This window comes from Lithobates pipiens, unplaced genomic scaffold, assembly GCF_037356315.1.
Source record: "Lithobates pipiens isolate NorthernLeopardFrog02 unplaced genomic scaffold, aLitPip1_a1.2 Scaffold_19, whole genome shotgun sequence".
In the NCBI taxonomy this organism is placed as follows: domain Eukaryota; kingdom Metazoa; phylum Chordata; class Amphibia; order Anura; family Ranidae; genus Lithobates; species Lithobates pipiens.
This window is the reverse complement of record NW_027507764.1, coordinates 206,336,198-206,362,645: the sequence shown is the minus strand read 5'-3', so window position 1 is coordinate 206,362,645 and position 26,448 is coordinate 206,336,198. Positions and strand designations below refer to the sequence as shown.

The 26,448-nt window shown below is 45.5% G+C and overlaps 1 protein-coding gene across 2 annotated transcripts in view; it reads left to right on the top strand.

Moving 5' to 3' along the window:
* LOC143996546 (putative G-protein coupled receptor 141) overlaps positions 1–20,576 on the top strand; it is a 47,564-nt gene extending 26,988 nt beyond the window's left edge. Inside the window, exons 1-2 of one of the 2 annotated variants that reach the window (XM_077491650.1) lie at positions 12,242–12,393; positions 18,765–20,576. In XM_077491650.1, the coding sequence (XP_077347776.1) occupies positions 18,776–19,669 (894 nt within the window). In that variant the 5' untranslated portion in view covers positions 12,242–12,393; positions 18,765–18,775 and the 3' untranslated portion in view covers positions 19,670–20,576. Of the gene's footprint in view, positions 1–12,241; positions 12,394–18,764 lie in introns of those variants that run through there. The other variant, XM_077491649.1, reaches the window with a different exon arrangement.
* The last annotated feature ends 5,872 nt before the right edge of the window (positions 20,577–26,448 follow it).

The window sequence follows — 26,448 nt, the reverse complement described above, 5'->3', positions numbered from 1 at the left end:
GCTGGTCATACATTATACAATTTTCTTCTATAGATTTCCTTTAGATTTACCAAAACCATAAAATATGAGGTCAAATCTAAACACTTTAAATTTGTATGCAATCAGGCAGGCCCTTCTACTACACAGCTGAAGGTAAATCTAAAGGAAATTGAATAAGAAAGTTGTATGGTGTATGGCCAGCTTAATTCATATGTGTTTGGGTTTAAAGTAGGCTTGGCTACTGAATCACTGAATCGAATCAGTGAATCAACTCACTGCAGAGTTTGAATTAATCGAATCATGAAAGTGAATCTGATTCAATTCATTGTAAAAGATCCTCCCCTTTCAGGATGAGTAGGGAGGGAGCTGAAAACAGCAGCATCAGCTTGTGATTTGCAAAATGAGCTATAACATAATTAGCTGTGTGAGCCATCAAGACTCCAAGTCTCTGAATAAATCACAGAGCACACAATTTTCTTTTGTATGATGAGCTGTCTGTGTATGAGGCAGGCAACAGCAGGACCATAGCTCCCAACTAAGGCTGCGTACACACGGGCGGACTATCCGTCCAACTAAGTCCGTCAGACAATCCGACAGACAGTCCGTCCTACTTTTGAATGAACGGACTTGACCCCACACGATAAACAGACAGTCCGCTGAAAGCTTGCGCGATGACGTGTACAGCACGTACGACGGGACTAGAAATACGACGTCCAATACACTGCAATGCAACCTTCGGCCGTGTAAATCCTTTCTGAGCATGCGCCATACTTAGTCCGTCCAACTTGCCTACTCACGAGTGGACTGTCCGCTGAAACCAAGTTTGGACGGACAATATTACGGAAATTCTGAAAGACTTAGTCCGCCAGACTGTCCGCTGAAAAAGTCCGCTGAAGCCCACTCACGAGCGGACTGTCCGCTGAAACACGTTTCAGCGGACTAAGTTGGACGGACAATCCTCTCGTGTGTACGCGGCCTAAGGATGAGCTCAGGCGTGTTCGCATGCTCCACGTGCAGAGCCTGCCAGGAAGTCGGCACATCGCTAATCACATGCAGTGAGACATTTCCCGATCTCTGCAGCCGCACATCGGGGCAATGTCTCACTGCCTGTGATTAGTGCAGCGCTGCGCCAACTTCCTGGCAGGCTCTGCACGTGGAGCATGCGAACATGCCGGAGCTCATCCTTATGCCCTGTACACACGGTCGGACATTCCAACAACAAGATCCATCAGATTTTTTCAGACAGATTTTGTGCCGAACTTGTCTTACATACACACGGTGGGACAAAGTTGTCGGAAAATCCGATCATTCGGAACGAGGTGACGTTCGTTGCGTACGACGGGATTACGTAGAGGCTAGTAGCCAATAGCTTTGGTCCCTAATGTGCGAAAGGTGGCAGATTTACCCTCGTGGGAAGCAAAAAGATGGAACGGGAACCCCCAGCGATATTTGATCTGTTTAGCGTGCAAAGCGTCCGTGACCGGCTTCAGGGCTTTCCTCATTAGCAGCGTCTGCTTTGAGAGATCCAACAGGAGCATGATAGGTGTGCCTTTGAACAGGATGGATTCCTGTGCACGTGCAGCTTGCATTATTTCAGCCTTGACGTTAAAGAAATGGACGCGGCAGATGATGTCTCTGGGGTACGCTGGGTTAGGATTGCGAGGGCCGAGGGATCTGTGAATCCTATCTATCTTGATCGGTGTTTCCTTGGGTTTGTTCAACAGCTGGTAAACATGGTGGTGGCTGCCAACAACAGATCTTTGTTTTCAATCGCCTCCGGGATACCGCGTATATGGATATTGTTGCGGCGACTTATATTCTCCTGGTCGTCGAGACCGTAGAATAAATGTTGAATCTGATTAGTGTGCTGTTGCAGGACATGGTCATGTTCCTTGAGTCTATTTGCCGATTCCTCAGCATTGATCTCAATGTCCTCTATGCGTTGGCCTATGTCTTGGCGCAATTCCTTAATCTCCCGTTTGTATGACCTCTCCAGTCTGCTAATGTATGCTTCAATGTCTCCTTTAGTAGGGAGAGCTTTAATGTAGCTCTCCATATCCCAGCTTCTGCTCTGCTTGTCTGAGGCCGGGGAGGGGCTTCTCGAATGTGTTGGGCTCTCTGGGCTCCTGCTGTGCAGTTCAGGGGACCTGGGAGAGGATGGGGATGAGGAGGGCCGAGAGGCCTGTACCTTGGGGGCAGTGCGAGCTGCCTGTGCCGCCGCCGAGCGGGTCGCCGCCATTTTGGATTCCGGCGCGGCCTTGCTGTTCGGCCCTCTCGCGGGAAAAAAACTGCCGATATCCGCAGTTTTTTGGGTCCCCGAGGTGCGGGGAGTGTTGGTGCCTCCTCTCCTGCTCATGTGGAAGCCAGGTGTGGCGTGGAGCGGCGGCGCTGTGTGCCGTTCGGGTCGGTGGAGCGGGAGCTGAGCTCTCACACGTCCTTCTCCTCCATGCGCTTGGCCACGCCCCCTAAAGTGCTATGCAAGTCATAAAAAGTGTTTGGGGACCTGGGTCCTGCCCCAGGGGACATGTATCAATGCAAAAAATAAGATTTAAAAACGGCCGTTTTTTCGGGAGCAGTGATTTTAATAATGCTTAAAGGGAAACAATAAAAGTGTAATATTCCTTTAAATTTCATTCCTAGGGGGTGTCATTTCTACAGGAAAAAAAGTAATTTAGAAGCACTTGCGGCTATAATGAATTGTCAGCTCCCCGTAATACAAAGAACAGTCATTGAAAGTTATTGATTAAAAAAAATGTGTGCGGTTCCCCCCAAATTCAATTATCAGGCCCTTCAGGTCTGGTATTGATATTAAGGGTAAAATTAAAAAAAAATGACGTGAGGTTCCCCCCAAATATCCATACCAGACCTTTTATCTGAGCACGCAACCTGGCAGGCCACAGGAAAAGAGGGGGGGATGAGAGAGCGCCCCCCCCGAACCGTATCAGGCCACATGCCCTCAACATTGGAAGGATGCTTTGGGGGTCTGTGACCCCTCAAAGCACCATGTCCCCATGTTGATGAGGACAAGGGCCTCATCCCCACAACCCTGGCCGGTCATTGTAGGGGTCTGTGGGCGGGGGGTTTATCAAAATCTGGAAGCCCCCTTTAACAAGGGGACCCCCATATCCCGGCCCCCCCGTTTGAAATGGTAACGGGTACATTGTACCCCTTCCATTCATAAAGAAAGTGTAAAATTTTTTTAAAAAAGACACAGACACTGTTGGGATAAGTCCTTTATTAAAAAATAAAAAAAATAAAAAAATGATTCCAGCGGTGGCAATCCACTCTTGGGGCCACCTGTCACCTGACCCCGCTCCCCTCTGACGCAACGGGGAAACCCGGGCTTCCCCAGTGACGTGCGGGTGACCCCGCCCCCCTCTGATGTAACGAAAACCTGCGTTTTTTTTTATTTGACGTGGGGTTCCCCTTAATATCCATACCAGACCTGAAGGGCCTGGTAATTGAATTTAGAGGGAACCCCACACATTTTTTTTTTTTTTTATCAATGACTTTCAATGACTGTTCTCTGTATTACGGGGAGCCGACAATTCATTATAGCCGTTTTAAATTACTTTTTTTTCCTGCAGAAATGACACTTTGTGCAGGGACAATGCGCCCCTTTACAGGCATACTATACACACCCCCCAGGTACGAAATTTAAAGGAATATTACACTTTTATTGTTTCACTTTAAGCATTATTAAAATCACTACTCCTGAGAAAAGGGCAGTTTTTAAAAGGTTTTTCAAATACACTGCCACTAACTAACTGCCTAATCTAGCTTAATCTAACCCTGCCCACACACTATGTAAGCAGCCTTATATAGTGTGGGGCGTGGACTTAGTCCCCCTGAGCCATGATTGACCAAAATCACCCTGCCTTTGGCCAATTATGGCTCTCAGCAGAGCGTGCTGTGATTGGCCAAAACCATGCAGGTCAGGTGCATGCTTTGGCCAATCATCATACAGCAATGCACTGCTATCTCGCAGTGCATTATGGGGCATTCCGCAGCACACAAATTTACCGCAAACACCCCATAATATTCGCTGTTCAGCAAACGGGCAAACGCCTGATGTTCGAGTTGAACCTACATTCGAATTGAACCTCAAGCTCATCCCTAGTCCTGACAAAGGTTATAAACTATACTGAAAAGTATTATTGCTGGCTGAGAATTCCCCATGTCATGTTCTAGCAGCCCATAAAACAGACGGGAAGTGGGAATTGTATTTTCTCATGTTCTGTTCTGTCTGACACCCATTAGACAAACAGGAAGTTGAGGTTGCAGTGTGATAAATCTTTCATTATAACCATATAATTAGTCACAATTTTGTGCCAAAAAAGTTCATTTGCAGGATCCTCACTTGAAATAAAACTCCTAGCACTCTCAATACGTTAAATTATGTGGATTGATAGATGATCATAAGCACCACATCCATATACCTCCCAACTTTAGAACTTGATAATGAGGGACACTTGAGGTTGATGTAAGCATGTGTCTCGTCACACCAAAAAGTGTGTGTGGCCAGACTATTAAGAGTGGAAGGGGCTTAAGGGACATGGTTAACCAAAACCAATCCCCCAATCCACCCTACCACTATCCCTCTCCCACATCATCCCCATCATTACACAGGACCCCTTCCTCAACACTACCCCCCATTGTTATACAGGACCCCCTCCCTCATACTAACCCCATCATTAAATACAGAGTTTATTGTTGAGGGTGGAGAGCTGAGGGTTATTTGTTTAGGGTGGGGATGCAGAGATGGCCCTTTGTTGAAGGTGGAGAGGAAGGGAGGGGGTTATTTGTTCAGGGTGGAGAGGCAGAGAGGGGGGTATTTCTTTAAAGTGGAGAGGCAGGGATGGGGAGTTATTGTTTAGGGTGGAGAGGCAGGGAGGGGGGTTATTGTTTAGGGTGGGGAGGCAGGGAGGGAGGTTATTTGTTTAGGGTTGAGAGGCAAGGAGGGGGTTATTTGTTCATGGTGGAGAGGCAAGGAGGGAGGTTATTTCTTTAGAGTGGAGAAGCAGAGAGGGGGGTTATTTGCTTAGGGTGGAGGGGCAGGGAGGGAGTTATTGTTTAGGGTGGAGAGACAGGGAGGGGGTATTTCTTTCTCTTGCTGGATAAGGGCTGTCTATTGTTGGATATGGGCTGTCTATTGCTGGATATGGGCTGTCTCTGGCAGGATAAAGGATTTCTCTTGCAGGATATGGGCTGTCTATTGCTGGATAGGGGTTGTTTCTTGCTGCAAAAGGGCTGTCTATTGCTTGATAAGGGATGTCTCTTGCAGGATAAGGGCTGTGCTTGATATGGGATGTCTCTTGCTGGATATGGGCTGTCCATTGCTTGATAAGGGATGTCTCTTGCAGGATAAGGGCTGTGCTTGATATGGGATGTCTCTTGCAGGATAAGGGCTGTCTCTTGCAGGATATGGGCTGTCTCTTGCAGGATATGGGCTGTCTCTTGCAGGATATGGGCTGTCTCTTGCTGGATAAGGGATGTCTCTTGTTGGATATGGGCTATCTATTGCTGGATATGGGCTGTCTCTTGCTGGATAAGGAATGTCTCTTGCTGGATATGGGATGTCTCTTGCTGGATATGGGATGTCTCTTGCTGGATATGGGATGTCTCTTGCTGGATATGGGATGTCTCTTGCAAGATATGGGATGTCTCTCGCTGGATATGGGATGCCTCTTGCTGTATAAGGTGACCAGATTTTTAAAATGAAATCCGGGGACATTTTGTTTTTTGTCCTTTTAATGGCACCAATCAGTGACTCTCTGCCCATCGCCGCAGCCGCCCGCCTCACAGCGTGTCAAGTCTTACTCTCCAGGCCCCGGCTACTACTGGGTGGGGAGCAGAGGAAGATCACTGCACCAGAGAAGGCAAGGAGATAAGCAGGTAGGTGGCTGGCCAGGACTTGAGCCAAGTCAGAAGAACATGTGAGCAGAGCTGAATGGGCATGCACCGATACTGAAGAAATATTACTTCCGCTCCGACCAGCACATGATCACCAGAAAGGGGTACGGATAATAGAAAAAAATACACCCCACTAAGCTGGTAGGAGTGGTGGAGCGGAGGTGTGTAATTCAGATTTTTTAACATTTTTTATTCTGCACTGACTGTCTTTGAAATTGCCCCAGTCCCTCTTCAAATCCAATCCGGGGACAAAACCAGGGACAGACTTGGTCCGGGGACAGTGTCCTCAATCTGGGGACTGTCCCCGGAAACCGGGGATGTCTGGTCACCCTACTGTATAAGAGATGTCTCTTACTGGATATGGGAAGTATCTTGCTGGATATGGGGATCTCTGAGAAAAACGTGGCTCCCAAACAAAATTGACGTCCTTTTTTTCCCACAAATAGAGCTTTCTTTTGGTGGCATTTGATCACCCCTGCGGTTTTTGTTTTTTGTGCTATAAACAGAAATAGAGCGACAATTTTAAAAAAAAACGCATTATTTTTTTACTTTTTGCTATAATAAATATCATAGTTAGTTTTCCTCGGTTTAGGCCGATACGTATTCTTCTACATATTTTTGGTAAAAAAATCGCAATAAGCGATTATTGATTGGTTTGCGCAAAATTTATAGCATTTACAAAATGAGGGATAGTTTTATGGCATTTTTATTAATATTTATTTTTTTTACTAGTAATGGCGGCGATCAACGATTTTTATTGTGACTGTGACATTATGGCGGACACATCTGACACATTTTTGGGACCATTGTCATTTATACAGCAATCAGTGCTATACAAATGCACTGATTCCTGTGTAAATGACACTGGCAGTGAAGGGGTTAACCGGGGGGTGGCAGTGTAGTAGTTAAGTGTGTCCTAGGGGCGTGTTACTAACTGTGGGGGGCTGGGCTATGTCTTAGTGAACACTGATCTCTGCTCCATTCACATGGAGCAGAGATCAGTGTCACTTGTTGCTAGGCAGCCTCCCTGTGAGACGATTGCGGGTATGCCCGCGGCGATCGAGTCCGCGGGACCCACGACCGGACTCACGTTGGTCCCAACCAGCACGCACACGATGGCAGGGCGGCGAATACAAATGGACGTACCTGTACACCAATTTGCCTGCCCGTGCCATTCTGCCGACGTACATTGTCATGCGCCAGTCGGGAAGTGGTTAAGGCAAGCATTCTCATACCTCCCAACATTTTGAGATGGGAATGAGGGACACCTACTAGAGAATGTATGCAGGCATAGGACAAATCCCCCTGCAACGCCCCCTTAAAGGAGAATTAACCAAAAACAAAAGGTTAATTAAATCCGCAAGGGTTTTTTTTTATCACTAATATTCCTTTATACTGGCTTTTAATATTTACAAATGCAGCAAGTTAGAATGTGCATGAAAGGTTTCACACTGGGAAACACTTTTTTTAAAGATAAATAGTGCATTTTGTATACAACTATATAGATCGGACCAAAATGAGGGGGGGCGAGGGACAAAGGGACATTGCTCCAAATCAGGGACAGTCCCTCAAAATCAGGGACAGTTAGGAGCTATGCATTCCTTTTGATCTGGATAAGTATCAGTTAGCCTATCGTACAAATAGATTCACAGATGATGCAATTGGTATTGCATTGCATGCTGTCTTGCATCATCTTTAGCACTCAAACACATATGTTAGGATGTTATTCGTTGATTTTAGCTCAGAATTTAACGCAGTAGTCCCTGACAAATTAGTGAAAAGGTTAAAAGCTTTGGGCCTATGTCCATTGCTGCACTCATGGATTATGAATTTCCTAACAAACAGGCCACAAATTGTGAGAGTAGGAGATCAGGTGTCAAACACTATTATTTTGAATACAGGGGTAACACGGGGATGTGTGCTAAGTCCGGCCCTGTTTACATTGTTCACGCATGACTGTACTCCCATACAGTTATACTTACCTGCTCTGTGTAATGGTTTTGCACAGAGCAGCCTGGATCCTCCTCTTCTCCTTCTTGCCCTCGCAGACACCCCTGGCCCCTCCCTCCTTCCGGGTGCCCCCACAGCAAACAGCTTGCTATGGGGGCATCCAAGCAGGTGCTCTCCCGCCCACTTTGTCTCCTAATTGGCTCACTGGCTGTGATTGACAGCAGCAGGAGCAAAAAGCAATCAGGAGTGTGATTCCCCTGAGAGCCAAGGCTCTCGTTAACATCGTGAACATGCATGAAGGTAAAAAAACCTTGTGTCTTTACAACCACTTTAACCACTTGGGATCCGCGCTATTGCCGAATGACGGCATTAGCGCGGACCTAGATTGCCGGGACTACGTCTATTGACGTCGTCCCGGTTACGAGCGGCCTGCGCGCCCCCTGAGGGGTGCGCGCGGCGCGCTCTGTGATCGGCGAGTCCGTGAGACTCGCCTGATCACCGATCCGTGTAAGGGGTCGATCCCGACCCCTTATCACGTGATCAGCTGTCAGCCAATGACAGCTGATCATGTGATAAAACGGAGCCGGTAATCGGCTAGTATTCCTCCTCGCGCTAACAGCGCGAGGAGAAAAAAAAAAAGCCGATCGCCGGCGGCCGTGTTCGGGACATCAGTCCCGATCACGGCCAGCAATTCAAGCGGACACCTGCCCCCTGCCAGTGCCCACCTGCCACCCGCAGTGCCATCCTGAAATAAAGTAAGTGCCCCCCTGTCAGTGCCACCCAGCAGTGCCCATAGTGCCCACAGTGCCACCCAGCAGTGCCCACAGTGCCACCCACAGTGCCACCCAGCAGTGCCACCCACAGTGCCACCCAAAATCTGCCTCAAAGGTGCTGCACCCCAGTGCCGCCCATCAGTGCCCAGCAGTGCCGCCCATCAGTGCCCAGCAGTGCCGCCCATCAGTGCCCAGCAGTGCCACCTATCAGAGCCACCTATCAGTGCCACCTATCAGTGCCCATCAGTCCCATCTATCTGTGGTACCTATCAGTGCCCATCCGTGCCACCCATCCGTGCCACTTATCCGTGCCACCCATCCGTGCCATCTTATCTGTGCCCATCTTTGCCCATCAGTGCCGCCTTATCTGTGCCCATCGGTGCCGCCTTATCTGTGCCTATTAGTGCCGCCTTAACTATGCCTATCAGTGCCCACCAATGCAGCCCATCAGTGCCCACCAATGCAGCCCATCAGTGCCCACCAATGCAGCCCATCAGTGCCCACCAATGCAGCCTATCAGTGCCGCCTAATCAGCGCACTTCAATGAAGGAGAAAAATGACCCGTTTGCAAAATTTTATAACAAACTATTAAAACATGATTTTTTTTTTTTTTTTTTTTGCATCTTTTTTTGTTTGTTTAGCAAAAAATAAAACTCCGAGCTGTAACTAAATACCACCAAAAGAAAGCTCTATTTGTGGGAAAAAAATGATAAAAATTTCATTTGGGTACAGTGTTGTATGACCGCGTAATTGTCACTCAAAGTGCATCAGCGCTGAAAGCTGAAAATTGGTCTGGGACTGAGGGGGGTTTAAGTGCCCAGTAAGCAAGTGGTTAAGAAAGCATGTGCAGTACTTCGAATGCAGTAGTCAGGAATAAGAAATTTAAAACACAGTGAGGGGAATTTTTCAAAACTGGTGCAGTCAGAATCTGGAACAGCTGTGCATGGCAACCAATCAGCTTCTATCTTTAGCTTGTTCAGCATTGAAAATGAAAGCTATGAGCTGACTGGTTGCCATACACAGCTGCTTCAGATTCTGTCTACTCTAGTTTTGATAAATTCCCCTAAGGGCTCATTCAGACAGGCCCTGTGTGTTGAGCCACTTTTTGTTGCATCCGTATCCAGCCAGAGAGCGTCAACTATAGAAGTAGGTTCACAGATCTATGTAGACACTGTGGGTTCGGATACATACACCCTTTCCTGTCTGCATGTCATATTTTTACATTCTACTATGTCCATGCAGCCGCTGCATTCCAATTGACTTTGACTGGACTGCCTGCACAGAAATGCACAGAACACCATGCATCCCCACGCGGTACACAGCCATCACACGGGACATGGACGCATATGTTCCATGTGAATTAAGCCTGATTGTCATGGGTACCAGATAGCAGGAAAGAGGAGATGTCGGGTATGGGAATTTATAATGTAATCATACTTGTGTAGGTGGATGCTGACTCTGTCCCCCCGTCGGCTCTAAGGGTGAGAACATAGTAATAAAACGCCTCTGATCACTCAGTTCTCAGTGGACCCCCCAGTCCAGGGCCTCCAGTCTACTCCCCTCTTAGTCCAGCGCCTCCGCTGCATCACTCATGTCCAGGGCCTACTCTGCACCCCGCCCCCAGTTCAGGGCCTCCTGTGTTCTCCCCTCCTAGTATAGGACCTCCTCTCCTAATCCAGGATATTTGCCACACCAACCCCTTTCGAGTCAAGGGCCTCCTCTACACCCCCCACTCCAGCACCTCCTCTGCACCCCCCCAAGGACAGGGCCTCCTCTGCACCCCCCAGCCCAGGGCCTCCTCTGCACCCCCCCAAGGACAGGGCCTCTGCACCCCCCTCAGTTCAGGGCCTCCTCTGCACCCCTCCAGTGTCTCCTCCGCACAACCCCCCATCAGCCCAAGACCTCCACTGCACCCCCTAGTGCAGGCCCTCCTCTGCACCCCCCAGCCCAGGACCTCCTCTGTACCCCCCGTTACAGAGCCTCCTCTGGCCCCCCAGGCCTTCTCTCTAACCCCCTAGGCCCCCAATCCTTTGCCATACCAACCCCAACTTCTTAGTCCAGGGCCTTCTGCGCACAAACCCCTCTCCTTGTTCTAATAAATGCCTTCCCGTCTCACAAAGGCTCTCCCATGCTTAAGCGTTGCGCTGGAATGCCTTTCTATAGCACTGGCGGGCAGGAGGAGTAGAGTGATTTAGCACTAGTGTGCATGTGCAGTCTCCCTCCTACTTGGGTCTCCGGTATTTGGCAAACTATGAAGTGGGTGCTTCCTGTCCATTACACCTGATTGGGGGGCAGTGACACCCTTAAGGCAGCGCTCCCCAGTGTGGGTGGGAGTGACGGAACCCTTGGCGGCGCCTCCCTAAATGCATCACCTGGGGCATTTGCCCCCCTGGTTTCAGCCCTGCCTATGAGACACTGGATATGACAGGGACTACAGAGGTATGCCCTCTAAGAGTTGTAGGATCAGTTGAAGTCCAGAACGCACCTGACCAGAGGACTGAAGCAAAAGAAAACAAAGCATTCAAAACTGAACAAGCTGTATTCAATCCTTTTGTAGGATTTATAGATATTAGAGAAACAACAGCCAAGCCTGATCAGTCTCTTCCTGACAGGTTGAAAAACTAGAAGAAATGAACAAGGGTGGAGTATTGCTCTCTGTGACAGAAGATCTCATCCGAAAGAAAGGACTTCAAGGCAGGAGCCAAGCCTGTTTGACCATTAGGGAATTACTGCAAAAATTGCCACGGTCTTTAGCAACAAACCCCAAAAATTCTGTATATGGATCGGACTTAAAAGCATATAGCTTATGAGACCATTCTTGATCTGACACAGTATACGCACCCAGGGTTTGGCCCAGGCCCCTAGGGAAAAGCTTTCCAGCTTGTAACAGTAAGAAGATGCTAGTAGATCTAACTCTGAAATGTTGTGCAGAGATAAAATCCACTAGGAAGAACCTAGAGGTAAGAATCACTTATTGCCCAATTGTACCACAGAATATGGATTCCTCCCAGAAGTTCTATGTAGACTCAAATTACATGATAAAGAAATTCTACTTCACTTCGATCACAGTAATCTCTACCTCTTCTCAGTGGACTGACCCTACAGGTTCTGACCTTCCCCTTGATGTAGGACACAACTGTGATGTTTTTCAGCCTCACTGGAGACTAAAAAGCCTGCTATCGGGTGACAAAAGACAAAGGGAGCATAAAAGAGTAATGGGCAAAGATCGGCTGCGGCCAAGATCGAGATTGCACCGAACACACCCTGGAGGCACATGATCGGGGCTAAACTAAGCATATCAGTGCCCTCTATCCAGGCCTGGACTGGCCACAGGGCAGACCGGGCATTTGCCCTGTGGGCCGGGGGCCGCCGGGCTGCATGTCTGGGACATGCAGAGTCGGCTGCGGGTTCTGACATGCAGGAACGGTGTACTAACACCGGCCATTGATGTTCTGCCAGTGGTGTACTAAGTGGGGGGCGGGCCGCCAGTGACAGGCTCTTTGAGAGCTGTAGTTGCTCTTTGCAGTGGGGGGTGGGTGCATGCTAGCCTCGGAGCCGCACTCCAGTGACACACGTAGGCACACGGGGGGGGGCGGAACCCACAACGATTCCCCTTCTCTCTGGCACGGTGGAAGTGGCTCTGATCAGTCTCGGTTCGGCTGTCTCCCACAGCCGAGCAGAGTGAAGCCGCCTCCCCCTACCCCTCCTCCTTTATGTCTACACAGGGGGAGGGGACCCGACATGCAGTCCTGTGCTGATCTCAGGACCTGAGACTCAGGTACATTATGGGTCTGAAGGTGAAGTCTGTAATGTAGGGGAGGTTCTGTAATGTAGGGGGGTCTGTAATGTGGGGGGGTTCTGTAGTGTAGGGGGTTCTGTATTGTAGGGGGGTCTGTAATGTAGGGGGGGTTCTGTAGTGTAGGGGGGTTGTGTATTGTAGGGGGGTTCTGTAATGTGGGGGTTTCTGTTGTGTAGGGGGGCTGTATTGTAGGGGAGTTCTGTAATGTAGGAGGGGGTTCTATAGTGTATTGGGGTCTGTAATGTAGGGGGGTTCTGTATTGTAGGGGGAGTCTGTAATGTAGGGGGGTTCTGTAGTTTAGGGGGTCTGAAATGTATGGAGGTTCTGTATTGTAGGGGGTTCTGTATTGTAGGGGGGTCTGTATTGTAGGGGGCGTTCTGTAGTGTGAGGGTTCTGTATTGTAGGGGGGTCTGTAATGTTGGGGGGTTCTGTATTGTAGGGGGTCTGTTGTAGGGGGGTTCTGTAGTGTAGGGGGGTTCTGTAGTGTAGGGGGGTTCTGTAGTGTAGGGGGTTCTGTAATGTGGGGGGGTTCTGTAGTGTAGGGGGTTCTGTAATGTAGGGGGGTTCTGTATTGTAGGGGGGTCTGTATTGTAGGAGTTCTGTAGTGTGGGGGGTCTGTATTGTAAGGAGGTTCTGTATTGTAGGGGGGTCTGTAATATGGGGGGGTTCTGTATTGTAGGGGGGTCTGTAATGTAGGGGGAGTTCTGTATTGTAGGGGGGTCTGTATTGTAGGGGGTCTGTAATGTGGGGGGTTCTGTATTGTAGGGGGGTCTGTAATATGGGGGGGTTCTGTATTGTAGGGGGGTCTGTAATGTAGGGGGAGTTCTGTATTGTAGGGGGGTCTGTAATGTGGGGGGGTTCTGTATTGTAGGGGGGTCTGTATTGTAGGAGGAGTTCTGTAGTGTGGGGGGTCTGTATTGTAGGGAGGTTCTGTATTGTAGGGTGGTTTGTAATGTAGGGGGGTCTGCAATGTAGGGGGGTTCTGTAGTGTAGGGGGGCCTGTAATGTAGGGGGGGGGTCTGTATTGTAGGGGGGAGTCTGTAATGTAGAGGGGGTTCTGTAGTATAGGGGGCCTGTATTGTAGGGGGGTTCTGTATTGTAGGGGGGTCTGTATTGTAGGAGTTCTGTAGTGTGGGGGGTCTGTATTGTAAGGAGGTTCTGTATTGTAGGGGGGTTTGTAATATAGGGGGGTTCTGTAGCGTGGGGGGGGGGTTCTGTATTGTAGGGGGGTCTGTAATGTAGGGGGAGTTCTGTATTGTAGGGGGGTCTGTATTGTAGGGGGTCTGTAATGTGGGGGGTTCTGTATTGTAGGGGGGTCTGTATTGTAGGAGGAGTTCTGTAGTGTGGGGTGTCTGTATTGTAGGGAGGTTCTGTATTGTAGGGTGGTTTGTAATGTAGGGGGGTCTGCAATATAGGGGGGTTTTGTAGTGTAGGGGGCCTGCAATGTAGGGGGGTCTGTATTGTAGGGGGGAGTCTGTAATGTAGAGGGGGTTCTGTAGTATAGGGGGCCTGTATTGTAGGGGGGTCTGTAATGTAGGGGGGTTCTGTAGTGTAGGGGGGTCTGTAATGTAGAGGGAGTTCTATATTGTAGGGGGTGTTCTGTAGTGTGGGGGGTTCTGTAATGTAGGGGTTCTGTAGTGTAGGGGGTCTGTAATGTAGGGGAGATTCTGTAGTGTGGGGGTCTGTATTGTAGGGGTTCTGTAGTGTAGGGGGTCTGTAATGTAGGGGGGTTCTGTAGTGTAGGGGGTTCTATATTGTAGGGGGGTTCTGTATTGTAGGGGGGTTCTGTAGTGTAGGGGGGTTCTGTAGTGTAAGGGGGGTCTGTAATGTAGGAGGGTTCTGTAATGTAGGGGGTTGTGTATTGTAGGGGGTTCTGTAATGTAGGGGGAGTTCTGTAATGTGGGGGGGGGGGTTCTGTAATGTAGGGGGGTTCTGTAATGTAGGGGGGGTTGTGTATTGTGGGGGGGTTGTGTATTGTGGGGGGGTTCTGTAGTGAAGGGGTTCTGTATTGTAGGGGGGTTCTGTATTGTAGGGGGGTTCTGTATTGTAAGGGGGTCTGTATTGAAGGGGGGTTCTATATTGTAGGGGGTCTGTAATGTAGGGGGGATTCTGTAGTGAGAGGGGGTTCTGTATTGTAGGGAGGGGGTCCGCACTGTAGAGAGGGCATCTGCACTGTAGGGGGTCTGTGTAACATACAGGGGGTCCAGAACTGGAGGTTCAGGGTGCTGTGTAATGTAAAGGGGTCCATAGGTGCAGGGCGCCGTGTAATGTAAAGGGGTCCAGAGGCCGCGCCCCCCCGGCTGCTCAGTCTAAAATGCCCGGGCCTATTTTTTGTCCCAGTCCGGGCCTACCTCTATCTATGCATAACAATCTATAATTGAATAAGTCTAAAGGTAATTCATTTTTCACACATTTTGACAAATTTTTCTGTTATGACACTTGACAGTAAAAATTATCATGTGGCCCTGCCTGAAGTAGTCAGTTATGATCCACCTATAATATACTGTATATATGAATGACCTAAAAGAAATATTGCCCCCTCCCAATTTAATTTACACTTTAAGCCTAACTTCCGCTAAAAACATTTGAATAAACTGTGAATAGTATATTAATTAATATTTGCATCACTATAGGGGAGATACAGTAACAGGAGAAGGAATGATGATAGATCTCCCCAACAAATAAAAACACATTTTAGTAGAGAGTGGAAGTGTTAGAATTTCTGACATTTTATTGCTATATAAACATTTCTGCTCTGATGACAACTGCTCTACCTACTTGCTTTACTGGTGTCACAAAAGTGAGGGAAGTCCCCTTAATTATTAATAGGATCACAGAGAGAAATAAAATCTGACAGAAATTTTAAAAATCTGACTACCATATTAGGCCTACTGAAAACATTTTATAAGAGATAGGGACTTTAAGGAAAACAAGGTCTGGTAAGGCCCAATGATTCCATCCCTAGGGACTTTAAATGATAACACGGCCTGGTAAGGTCGTGAATATCCATCCCAATTACATTAACCATCAAGGGGGGGGGAAATAATTTACAAAGGGGGGGGGGGGGTGGGACTTTAAATGCAGCACATGGAAGCAAAACAATAAAAGGGCGAATGTGAAGGAGTTTTATTGATACATCCATCTAGATATACAAAAATACATAATAATAATACAAATAAATAAATACAAATTGATAATGCCAAATAACATACATATAATGATACATATGATAATAAATCCATTAAAAATACACTACAATTAAGTGCATTTATAATATAAAGTAAACAAAACAATATAAGAATAAATATAAAAATAAATAATGAATTCATATGATGTAAACAATAAAGCTTTTCCTCATTCGTCTCTAAAGGACATGGTATATGACAATACTTTAAAGGTAAAATCCGCAGGACCTATGACCTCACTAAAGCTGAAGGGGGAGTAAGAATTCTATATTGACATAGAGGTCTTAATACAATTTGGTAAATACATAGAAACCGGTAGCTCTACGCGTTTCGTGACTTAACCGCCACTCATCAGGAGCGAGCATATATGGGATCTAAGAAAAGAAATTTTTATATGAAAATAGAGAAATTAATTAAATATATATCAAAAAAAATAAAAATAAATAAATAAATAAGTTATATATATAAATGACTAGAGAAGCAAGGTTGAATAGATAATCCCAACCAAAGCTAACTTACTAGAATTCGCTATGTAGCCGATGCGGTAGTGGGACTGAAAAAGCGGCCCGGAAAACAGCTCCAACCGGGAGCTGAGGTGGACAAACACCCAGCACCGATATGGGCGATAGCCAGGGTGAGTGACTCGCAGGGACATTCTGAAGGGAAAGGAAGGAAATGGGGTAAGAGAAGGTAGAGGGGGGGGAAGGGGAGGGGGGGCAAAGAAGGGAAGGAGGGAAAGGGAGGAGGGATTAAAGAAGACCCAAATAGAAAAATTACACGAATATGTACAAAGATATAAAAAGAGGAAAGAAAAAAGGGGGGGGGGGAAAGGAGAGAAGAAGTGAAGGATATGTAAGTGGTGGGTAAAGCATAATGGTGTGCAGAAGGGGGAATGAAATTTGTACAAGTGTGAAACTAGAAACCAGTGAGTTAGAATAATCAAAATAAAGTGTTAAGTGAAAACAAGTTACCTGGTAAACATGATGGTATCGGTGAAAAGAAGCCAAAAAGATCAGATACTGGCTAAACCCAGTAAAGGTGAACATAAGGAACGCCCTGCCTGCCAGGGACACCCGGGGGACAGCCCAGAAAAAACATCGGTCACAGGGGAGTCCACCAACGCCACGCCATTTGACGAAGGGGAAGGCGCCGCGCGCCGGGAACCGGAACCTCCGGTCCCTCGGCGCACAGCCCAGACACCCATCGCCAATGAGCGTGATATATACAGGCCCTGCGCGATGACGTCAAAAAAGACGCCACGCCCACAACGTGCAATGCGTGACGTCGACACGTGTATACGACGCCTCCAGCCGCCCCGTACACAAAAGTTAAAGGAGGGGGAGGAGGCCCGCAAGACGTGTCGCAGCACCCGGAACAGGAGCAAAACCAGACCACAATGCAGCCCAAACCCACATCCTCCAACACAGCGCGAACTTGACACAATACCAGTCAAAATAAAAGGGGAAAATGAAAAAGGAAAATTGATAAAAAATATAATATAAGGAAGCAACTAACAAAATAGTAAATAATTGATGAGAGTAAAAAGATTTATATATATATCAAAGGATAAGGATAAATTAGATAGATAATTAAATCAGGGGAGGATCAACATAGGTCATAATGTGCAGGCAGAGTAATATAGCTAAACTAGGAAGAGCTAAACCATGTGCTGCCATCCCGATTTACTGAAAACATTTTATAAGAGATAGGGACTTTAAGGAAAACAAGGTCTGGTAAGGCCCAATGATTCCATCCCTAGGGACTTTAAATGATAACACGGCCTGGTAAGGTCGTGAATATCCATCCCAATTACATTAACCATCAAGGGGGGGGGAAATAATTTACAAAGGGGGGGGGGGGTGGGACTTTAAATGCAGCACATGGAAGCAAAACAATAAAAGGGCGAATGTGAAGGAGTTTTATTGATACATCCATCTAGATATACAAAAATACATAATAATAATACAAATAAATAAATACAAATTGATAATGCCAAATAACATACATATAATGATACATATGATAATAAATCCATTAAAAATACACTACAATTAAGTGCATTTATAATATAAAGTAAACAAAACAATATAAGAATAAATATAAAAATAAATAATGAATTCATATGATGTAAACAATAAAGCTTTTCCTCATTCGTCTCTAAAGGACATGGTATATGACAATACTTTAAAGGTAAAATCCGCAGGACCTATGACCTCACTAAAGCTGAAGGGGGAGTAAGAATTCTATATTGACATAGAGGTCTTAATACAATTTGGTAAATACATAGAAACCGGTAGCTCTACGCGTTTCGTGACTTAACCGCCACTCATCAGGAGCGAGCATATATGGGATCTAAGAAAAGAAATTTTTATATGAAAATAGAGAAATTAATTAAATATATATCAAAAAAAATAAAAATAAATAAATAAATAAGTTATATATATAAATGACTAGAGAAGCAAGGTTGAATAGATAATCCCAACCAAAGCTAACTTACTAGAATTCGCTATGTAGCCGATGCGGTAGTGGGACTGAAAAAGCGGCCCGGAAAACAGCTCCAACCGGGAGCTGAGGTGGACAAACACCCAGCACCGATATGGGCGATAGCCAGGGTGAGTGACTCGCAGGGACATTCTGAAGGGAAAGGAAGGAAATGGGGTAAGAGAAGGTAGAGGGGGGGGAAGGGGAGGGGGGGCAAAGAAGGGAAGGAGGGAAAGGGAGGAGGGATTAAAGAAGACCCAAATAGAAAAATTACACGAATATGTACAAAGATATAAAAAGAGGAAAGAAAAAAGGGGGGGGGGGGAAAGGAGAGAAGAAGTGAAGGATATGTAAGTGGTGGGTAAAGCATAATGGTGTGCAGAAGGGGGAATGAAATTTGTACAAGTGTGAAACTAGAAACCAGTGAGTTAGAATAATCAAAATAAAGTGTTAAGTGAAAACAAGTTACCTGGTAAACATGATGGTATCGGTGAAAAGAAGCCAAAAAGATCAGATACTGGCTAAACCCAGTAAGTATTGTTTTGCTTCCATGTGCTGCATTTAAAGTCCCACCCCCCCCCCCCTTTGTAAATTATTTCCCCCCCCCTTGATGGTTAATATTAGGCCTACTGAATTTTTGGTATACATTCATTATCTTATATTTTGTTTTGTTTTTATTTTCAGGAAACACAAAAATGAGCAACAACAGCCAAACGTGTCATGTGAATGAAAATACTGCATATATCACTCTGACTGTACTCTACACTACAGTTCTTGTTGGTGGAACAATTGGTATCATTATAATGATTTTTCTTTTAAATAGAACGAACACCCGCTCTTTGACCACCACTGCAGTCATTAATCTCTTAGTGGTCCATGGAATCTTTCTTCTCACAGTCCCATTTCGGATCACCTATTATGTCAGCAGAAAGTGGGTCTTTGGATTTGAATTTTGCAAGATAATAAGTATCTCGATACACATCCACACATACCTTTCTTTTATATTTTATGTGGCTATGCTAATCATCAGGTACATTAGTTACTTCAAACAAAAGGAGAAGATTCAATTCTACAGGAAACTCCACTCGGTTGTGGCTAGTGCAGTAATATGGATTGTGATAATACTAGTTATGTTTCCTACATTCTATGTACAATATGGTGACTCTAATGACAGAAATTCCACGGGAGTGTGTTTTAGGTTCCTAACAGCATTCAATAAGCCTTCTGTGAGAATCTTGAACTACATCGTAGTTGTGGTCATGGTCAGTGCCATATGTCTTCTTCTGGCTGTACAAATTTTCATCATTGTAAAGGTTGTTAAGAAACTGAAGAAATCTGCTTTGGATCATCAAGAGTTCTGGGCCCAGTTAAAAAGTTTGTTTTTTATTTTAGTCATGGTAATTTGCTTCAGTCCCTATCACATGTTTCGGATCTACTACATAAAAAATCGCAAAAATTGCTACTATTACAATGAGATTTTCCTCGGTATTACCGCTCTCAGCTGCTTGGATCTTCTCTCATTTGCAGTGCAGACTTATTTCCAGAAAGTGCTTAAACACATGAGATGCAACTTAAGATGTATATATTGACCACTTCATCAAAAAATGCCCTGTTCAGATTGTTGATCATTTGTTGTGTAAACCTGTTTTCAGGAGGTATTTCAAAATATGACCTCTTTATGTCATCAGAAAATCCAAAGTCTATTTGGTGATGGTGACCAGTTTGCACTAATTACCTGCTTAAACCCAGGTTCACACCGGTGCGATCACAGACATCGCATGTGATTCGCCCCCGTGCCCACGGTGCCGATCACATGCAACGTCTGTGAGATGCGAGTTCAGCCATACAGTAGATTCGCACAGAAAAAAGTGCAGGGATTTGTTTTTCCCCCGCACTAGAATTGGATTGCATGAGTGTTCTTACCTATGCGATCCGATTCCTGTGCGAGTTCACAGTTCACACTGCGATCTGTGAACCGCTAACAATGTAATGACACCTGCAGCGGTTCGCAGAGGGCAGTGTGAACTGCCTGTGGGAGAGATGTGATGCAAGAACCAGCACTGTAATCGCGCTGGTTCCCGCGTCACATCAGTGTGAATCTAGGCTCAAGAAACTGCTCAGATTCCTATAAATATGCATATTTTATCCTTATTTTTCAGGAAAACATATTTAAGAATGGTAAATTGTGTAAATTATTTTATGTATTGTAAACATTCTCAAGGGGGGTGAAACATTTCTATCACTGTATACAGAACCGATTTTATAGCAGAAACCCAAAGCTCAAGCAGTCAGGCTCTGCAACATCTAATATGAAGACAAACAAAGATGCCTTTTTTATACATGAGAAAATCTGTTACTGTTCCTTAATCAAAATTTTTGCAGTGGTTGCAGGCTGCCGATTGTCATAATTTTGTGCAAGTGGATTGCTTTTATAAGATGTTTCATTATTATCTCTTGTGTATGTGTTATGGAATAAATGTTACATTTGATTCAGTAGCCCATAACGCTGAATTAATAAGTTAATATTATTTGGCATTGATAATATTGTATGTACCTGAACTGAAAACTGGTTGCAGGAGTGTGTCCAGTGAGTGGTAATTAATTACATAGTTTCCGAATGTTCATCTAGCACTCCTGCTGCATCACAGCTGCTGGTCTCATTCCGGCATTCTGGTTTTGGCTGTAATACATTCTCCGTTTGTCCACCTGCAAGGTGATTGATGTGGTCAGTCTCTGGGTGGAGTCAGGCACTATAGCATTGTGCATACGTCCTGGGGGCAACCAAGTACCGGTAGGCCTGCTTGCCTTATGGGAAAGGATGACATATGTTCATGCAGCGGTCTCCCTGACCTCCAGAGGCCTGGCTGTGACACCCAGGGTCAGAGAGAGCTGACATTCTTCCTCAGGGTGCAGGTTACTAGGCATGGTGGGTGTAGTGCAAGATGGAAAGATGGGTGCCAGTCACTTTTAAAAATGAGCAAAGAGTTTTATTTCTCTTAAAGCGGAGTTCCACCTAAAAAAGAAAATGAAAAGTCAGCAGCTACAAGTACTGCAGCTGCTGACTTTTAAATTAAGGACACTTACCTGTCCAGGGCGAGCGCAATGTCCTTACCCAAAGCCGACCCGTCCCTCGGCTATGGGTGGAGGTGCCGGCATTGCTAGTAAGAGAAGCCTTGTGGCTTCACAGCCTGGTTCCCTACTGCGCATGCACGAGTCCTGCTGCGTGTTCTGAGTGATCCCTGTCTTCTGGGACCAGTGTGTCTCCCAGAAGACAGGGTGGGGACAGAGGAGAGACCGAACATGGTGTAGATCGCCACCGGATACTGTGACGATCTTTTTCCGGAAGTGGGAGCAAATACCTGTATTAGCCCTTGTACACACGGTCGGAGAATCCGTCGGAATGTGTCCTATCGGACCGTGTCGTCGGATAATCCGACTGTGTGTGGTATGCATCGGACTGATTCCATCGGAATATCCGCCGGACCCAATTTTCCAACATGTTGGAAATATTTCCTGACCAACTGGGCCGGTCGGACATACTCCGATCATGTGTAGAGAATTTTGATCGGACCAAGTGCCACGCATGCTCAGATCAAATTCCTACATCAAAGCTATTGGCTACTAGCCTGAATGTAGTCCCATCGTAACGAAATTACGTCATCACGTTCTGAAAGATCAGATTTTTCGCCAACTTTGTCCGACCGTGTGTATGCAACAGTTTCGGACAAGATCCGACGGGCAAAATCCGACAGATTTGGTTGTGGAAATCTCCGACCGTGTGTACAGGGGCTTAGACATTTTCCCTCTGAAAGGTGCCAAATGTGACACCAGAGAGGGGAAGGAATCTGGACAGCGGAAGTTCCATTTTTTGGGTGGAACTCTGCTTTAACAGGAACAGGGTAGAGAGGGTTAGGGCACAGGACACCCTTGGGCAAATGCAATGGCAACTTGTCAGACTAAGCAGACAAAAAAAGAACTAGGCAGACAGCAATACAGAAAAATGGAATTTAAGCTGAATGCAGCAATCTGTATCTTGTAGCAACTGCTGTCTCCTATAGCAACAACTTCACTCACAGTGTCCCACTGTAGATCTCCAAGCTTAGCTCCTAGCTACCTGCTGGACTTCTCCATCTTCACTCACAGCTACATACGTATTCTTCAAGCTTAGCTCACAGTATCCCACTGGACGCTCAGCTACCTGCTGGATCCCTGGGCTCAACTCACAGCAACCCACTGTATTCTTCAAGCTTCATGCAAAGCTACCTGCTGGGTTCCTGGATTCACAGCTACCCTCTGGATCCCTCAAGCTCTATTCACAGCTACCCACTGTACACCTCTTCAAGCTTTACTTACAGCTAAAAATCGAAAATTTTGAAATACGTGTCACGGCGCAAAAATAAATAAATAAATAAATATATATATATATATATATATATATATATATATATATATATATATTTTTTTTTTTTTTTTCCCAAAATCGATCTGCTGCAGTTAAAATGTCCTATAACAAAAGTTAAGGAAAAATTAATTCAAATTATGTAACTGCGCTGGTCAAGCAATTGTTCATACCATGTTACCACTAATACAGTGTTTGTGCATTACATACCAACCTAGCTCTTTGAATATATAAAGTGCAATATGCCAAAAAAGTGCCAATTAATATAAAGTGCAATCTATCACAATCTTAAAACATAACACATGCTATTAACCACTCCAACCCGGGAAGAATTTACCCCCTTCCTGACCAGAGCACTTTTTGAGATTCGGCACCAAGAAGCTTTAGCTGATAATTGTGCGGTCGTGCGATGTTGCACCCAAACAAAATTGACGTGCTTTTTTTCTCTCACAAATTTCTTTTGGTGGTATTTGATTGCCTCTGTGGTTTTTAATTTTTGTACTATAAACAAAAAAAGAGCGACAATTTTGAAAAAAACACAATATTTTGTATTTTTTGCTATAATAAATATCCTCATTAAATTTTTTTTTTTTTTAAAGCAAATTTTTGTCTCAGTTTAGGCTGATATGTATTCTACATATTATTGGTATAAAAAAAAACGCAATAAGCGTATTTTGATTGGTTTGCGCAAAATTTATAGCATTTACAAAATAGTGCATAGATTTATAGCATTTTTTTTTTTTACTAGTGATGGTGGCGATCTGCGATTTTTATCGTGACTGCGACATTATGGCGGACACATCTGACAATCTTGACATATTTTTGGGACCACTGGCATTAATACAGTGATCAATGCTATAAAAATCCATTGATTACTGTAAAAATGTCATGGGCCGTGAAGGGGTTAACACTAGGGGGCGATCTAAGGGTTAACTGTGTTCTCTGGGAGGTGATTCTAACTGAAGGCGGAGGGGACTGACTCGAGGAAGTGACGGATCATGGTTCCTAGCTAATAGAAGCACACAATCTGTCACTCCTGTCAGAATAGAACAGGGAAGTATGTGTTTACACACACTCGTCCCAGTTCTTTGTCTCCTGCTCAGGATCGCTCCTGGCCGGCGGTCATCGCGACTGTCAGCCATGAGCATCGGCATCCCCGCTGTGCAGCAGGCGCGCGCGCGCCTGCTATCCTGACCTCGCGAGCTGACGTATAGCTATGAAGGCTCGCGCAGGGGTGCCAACCTGCCGCAGTATAACTGCCGGCTGGTCGGGAAGCCGTTAATATCCAATGCCATTCATCATATGCATTCCATGTGTTCATTTGCTTAAATTTTCATCCGTGCTTTATAAAAATGATGTTTCACTGCTTCATGTGCCACCACCACCTTCTAAAATGGTCACTCACCAGAGCCTAGAAAAAGTTTTGCCTTTGGTTCATATAGGGGTAACCATTCCCCTATCCTGGCGTTCCTCCAACTGGTTAGCCACTAGGCGCTCCTTATTTCTCCATACCAAATGTTGATATCCCATAAAGATTAAATATTCATCATTTCTCAGTATGTTTATAAAAGGAGGTTTATTTATAGCCAATAAAATACATATAAAAATGTTCACTCAAATGCTGTAGTGCCTTAGACCGGCACTAAGTCTATCCAGCGTTCTGCTATGGGGCTCTATTGCGCCACTTACTTCCTTATTTCCGGCCTGCACTTCAAACCTCGTTTTGGATTGCGTTAGTGACAGGAAGTGACTTCCGTAAATACCCAGAAGCCTCTATGCGCTTTGCATACACACATGCATCATCCGGAATCTCTTCTTGATGACACGTGTGTATGTGAAACGCGTACACACCTTTTATAAACATACTGCGCAGTGATGAATAATTAATCTTTATGGGATATCAACATTTGGTATGGAGAAATAAGGAGCGCCAAGTGGCTAACCAGTTGGAGGAACGCCATGATAGTGGAGTGATTATCCCTAAAGCAAATGAACACATGGAATGCATATGATTAATGACATTGGAGATTAATAGCATATGTTATGTTTTAAGATTGTGATAGATTGCACTTAATATTAATTGGCACTTTTTTGTCATGTTGCACTTTATATATTCAAAGAGCTAGGTTGGTATGTAATGCACAAACACTGTATTAGTGGTAACATGGTATGAACACTTGCTTGACCAGCGCAGTTACATTATTAGAATTTACTTACAGCTACCCGCTGTACTGCATGGACTAGTTCTCTCCTGAAGCTTTCCCAGCTACTTCACAGTCCCCTGCTGATGAAGAATCTCCTCTGGTACTCTTTCAGAACCCATCCCTCTGTACCCACCTCCAACAAGAGTGGTTGACCCTCTGGGTACTTCTTCTACTATGCCTCCTGCCAGTGATTTGGCTCCGCTCGGGCTAAGCCCCTTTACAAGTGGCTAGGCCTCAGACTTCAAACCTACACCTCGGCTGCTGCTCCACAAACACCCACCCAGGCTGCAGCCAAGGTAACAAGAACCCCTCTGAATAAATAAGCCTATCCCAAAATGCTCAGCGGGCAAGAAAGCACATTCACTCGTAACCTGAAGTAACTGTAATCTATCATACTAATGCCAAAGGTAACACTGCCACCTACTGACAAAAGTGAGAAGCACAGTTCCACTCAAGTTTAGGAGAAAACCTAGGAGAAATATACAAATTAGCCAGGCTAGTTACCACCTAGCACAACAATATGTACTAGCAGCCCTGCTTAAGACCAGGGTGCTACATTCATAATCAATATAGAGGTTGGAATAAATAGTTCAAGCTCTGTGTTTTCTGATGACAAAGTTAAGTAGGACAATATTTGCACAACAAGATATAGCAACTTTACAAGAAGACCTAGTTAGAATAGAGGGGTGGACAGCTGTATGACTGATGAGGTTTAATATTAAAACATGTAAAGTAATTCAATTGAGAGTTAGAATATGCATGCAGGGTACTTGTTAGAAGGAGAAACTGTAGATTTGAGTGCCCTAGTAGATCTTCCATGCCGGATCTTTAGCCTTGATGATCTGTGCCTGCTGTACCCATGATGTTTCCATGGATTCCCTACTTCTATGTGTGACTCTCTGCCGCTGTCATTAGAGTCCCCACATTCTAGTAAGAGTACCTACACTCCTTCCCTGGTGGTGGATGCACAACTTCGTTACAATCAGCTATGATTCTTCATTTTCATCACACAGACTTTTAATTGTAGACATCATTCCACCTAAATTTGGTGATTTCTACATTTGGATTGGATGAACTTTCATTATTCACTTGTTTTTTATTTGTTTTTCTGTACTTCATATCATCAGTGATTTTTTAGGCCGCGTACACACGGGCGGACTGTTCGCCCAACTTTGTCCGCTGAACAGTGTTTGGGCGGACAGTCCGCTCGTGTGTGGGCTTTCAGCGGACAGTTTCAGCGGACAGTTGGACGGACAAGGTTTTTCGGAATTTCCGAAAAACTGTCCGCTGAAACCTTGTTTGAGCGAACAGTCCGCCCGTGTGTAGGCTTGTTCGTCAAACAAAGTTGCGCGCATGCTCAGAAAGGATTTTCACGCCGAAAGCTATAATGCAGTGTATAGGACGTCGTATTTTTCGTAACTGTTCGTCCGTCGTGTGTGGCCATGTCCATCCATGCTAAGTTTGAGCGGACTGTTTGCCGAAACTGTTGGACGGACAAAGTTGGGCGAACAGTCCGCGCGTGTGTACGCGGCCTTAGTGTATGAATTGCACAATTTTCATATCCACACCACCACGCTGGCACTATATCGTGGTTCAGTGTTATTGATTTTGTTTGCATTTTATATTAGCATATTGTCATCTGCATTGTATGACTGATGTTATTACTTTCTATAGCACTACACTTTTACTCTTGTCCTAGTAGATCACAGACTCAGCAATAGCACTCAATGCCAGACTTTTAGGATGCATTAAAAAGAATATTTCT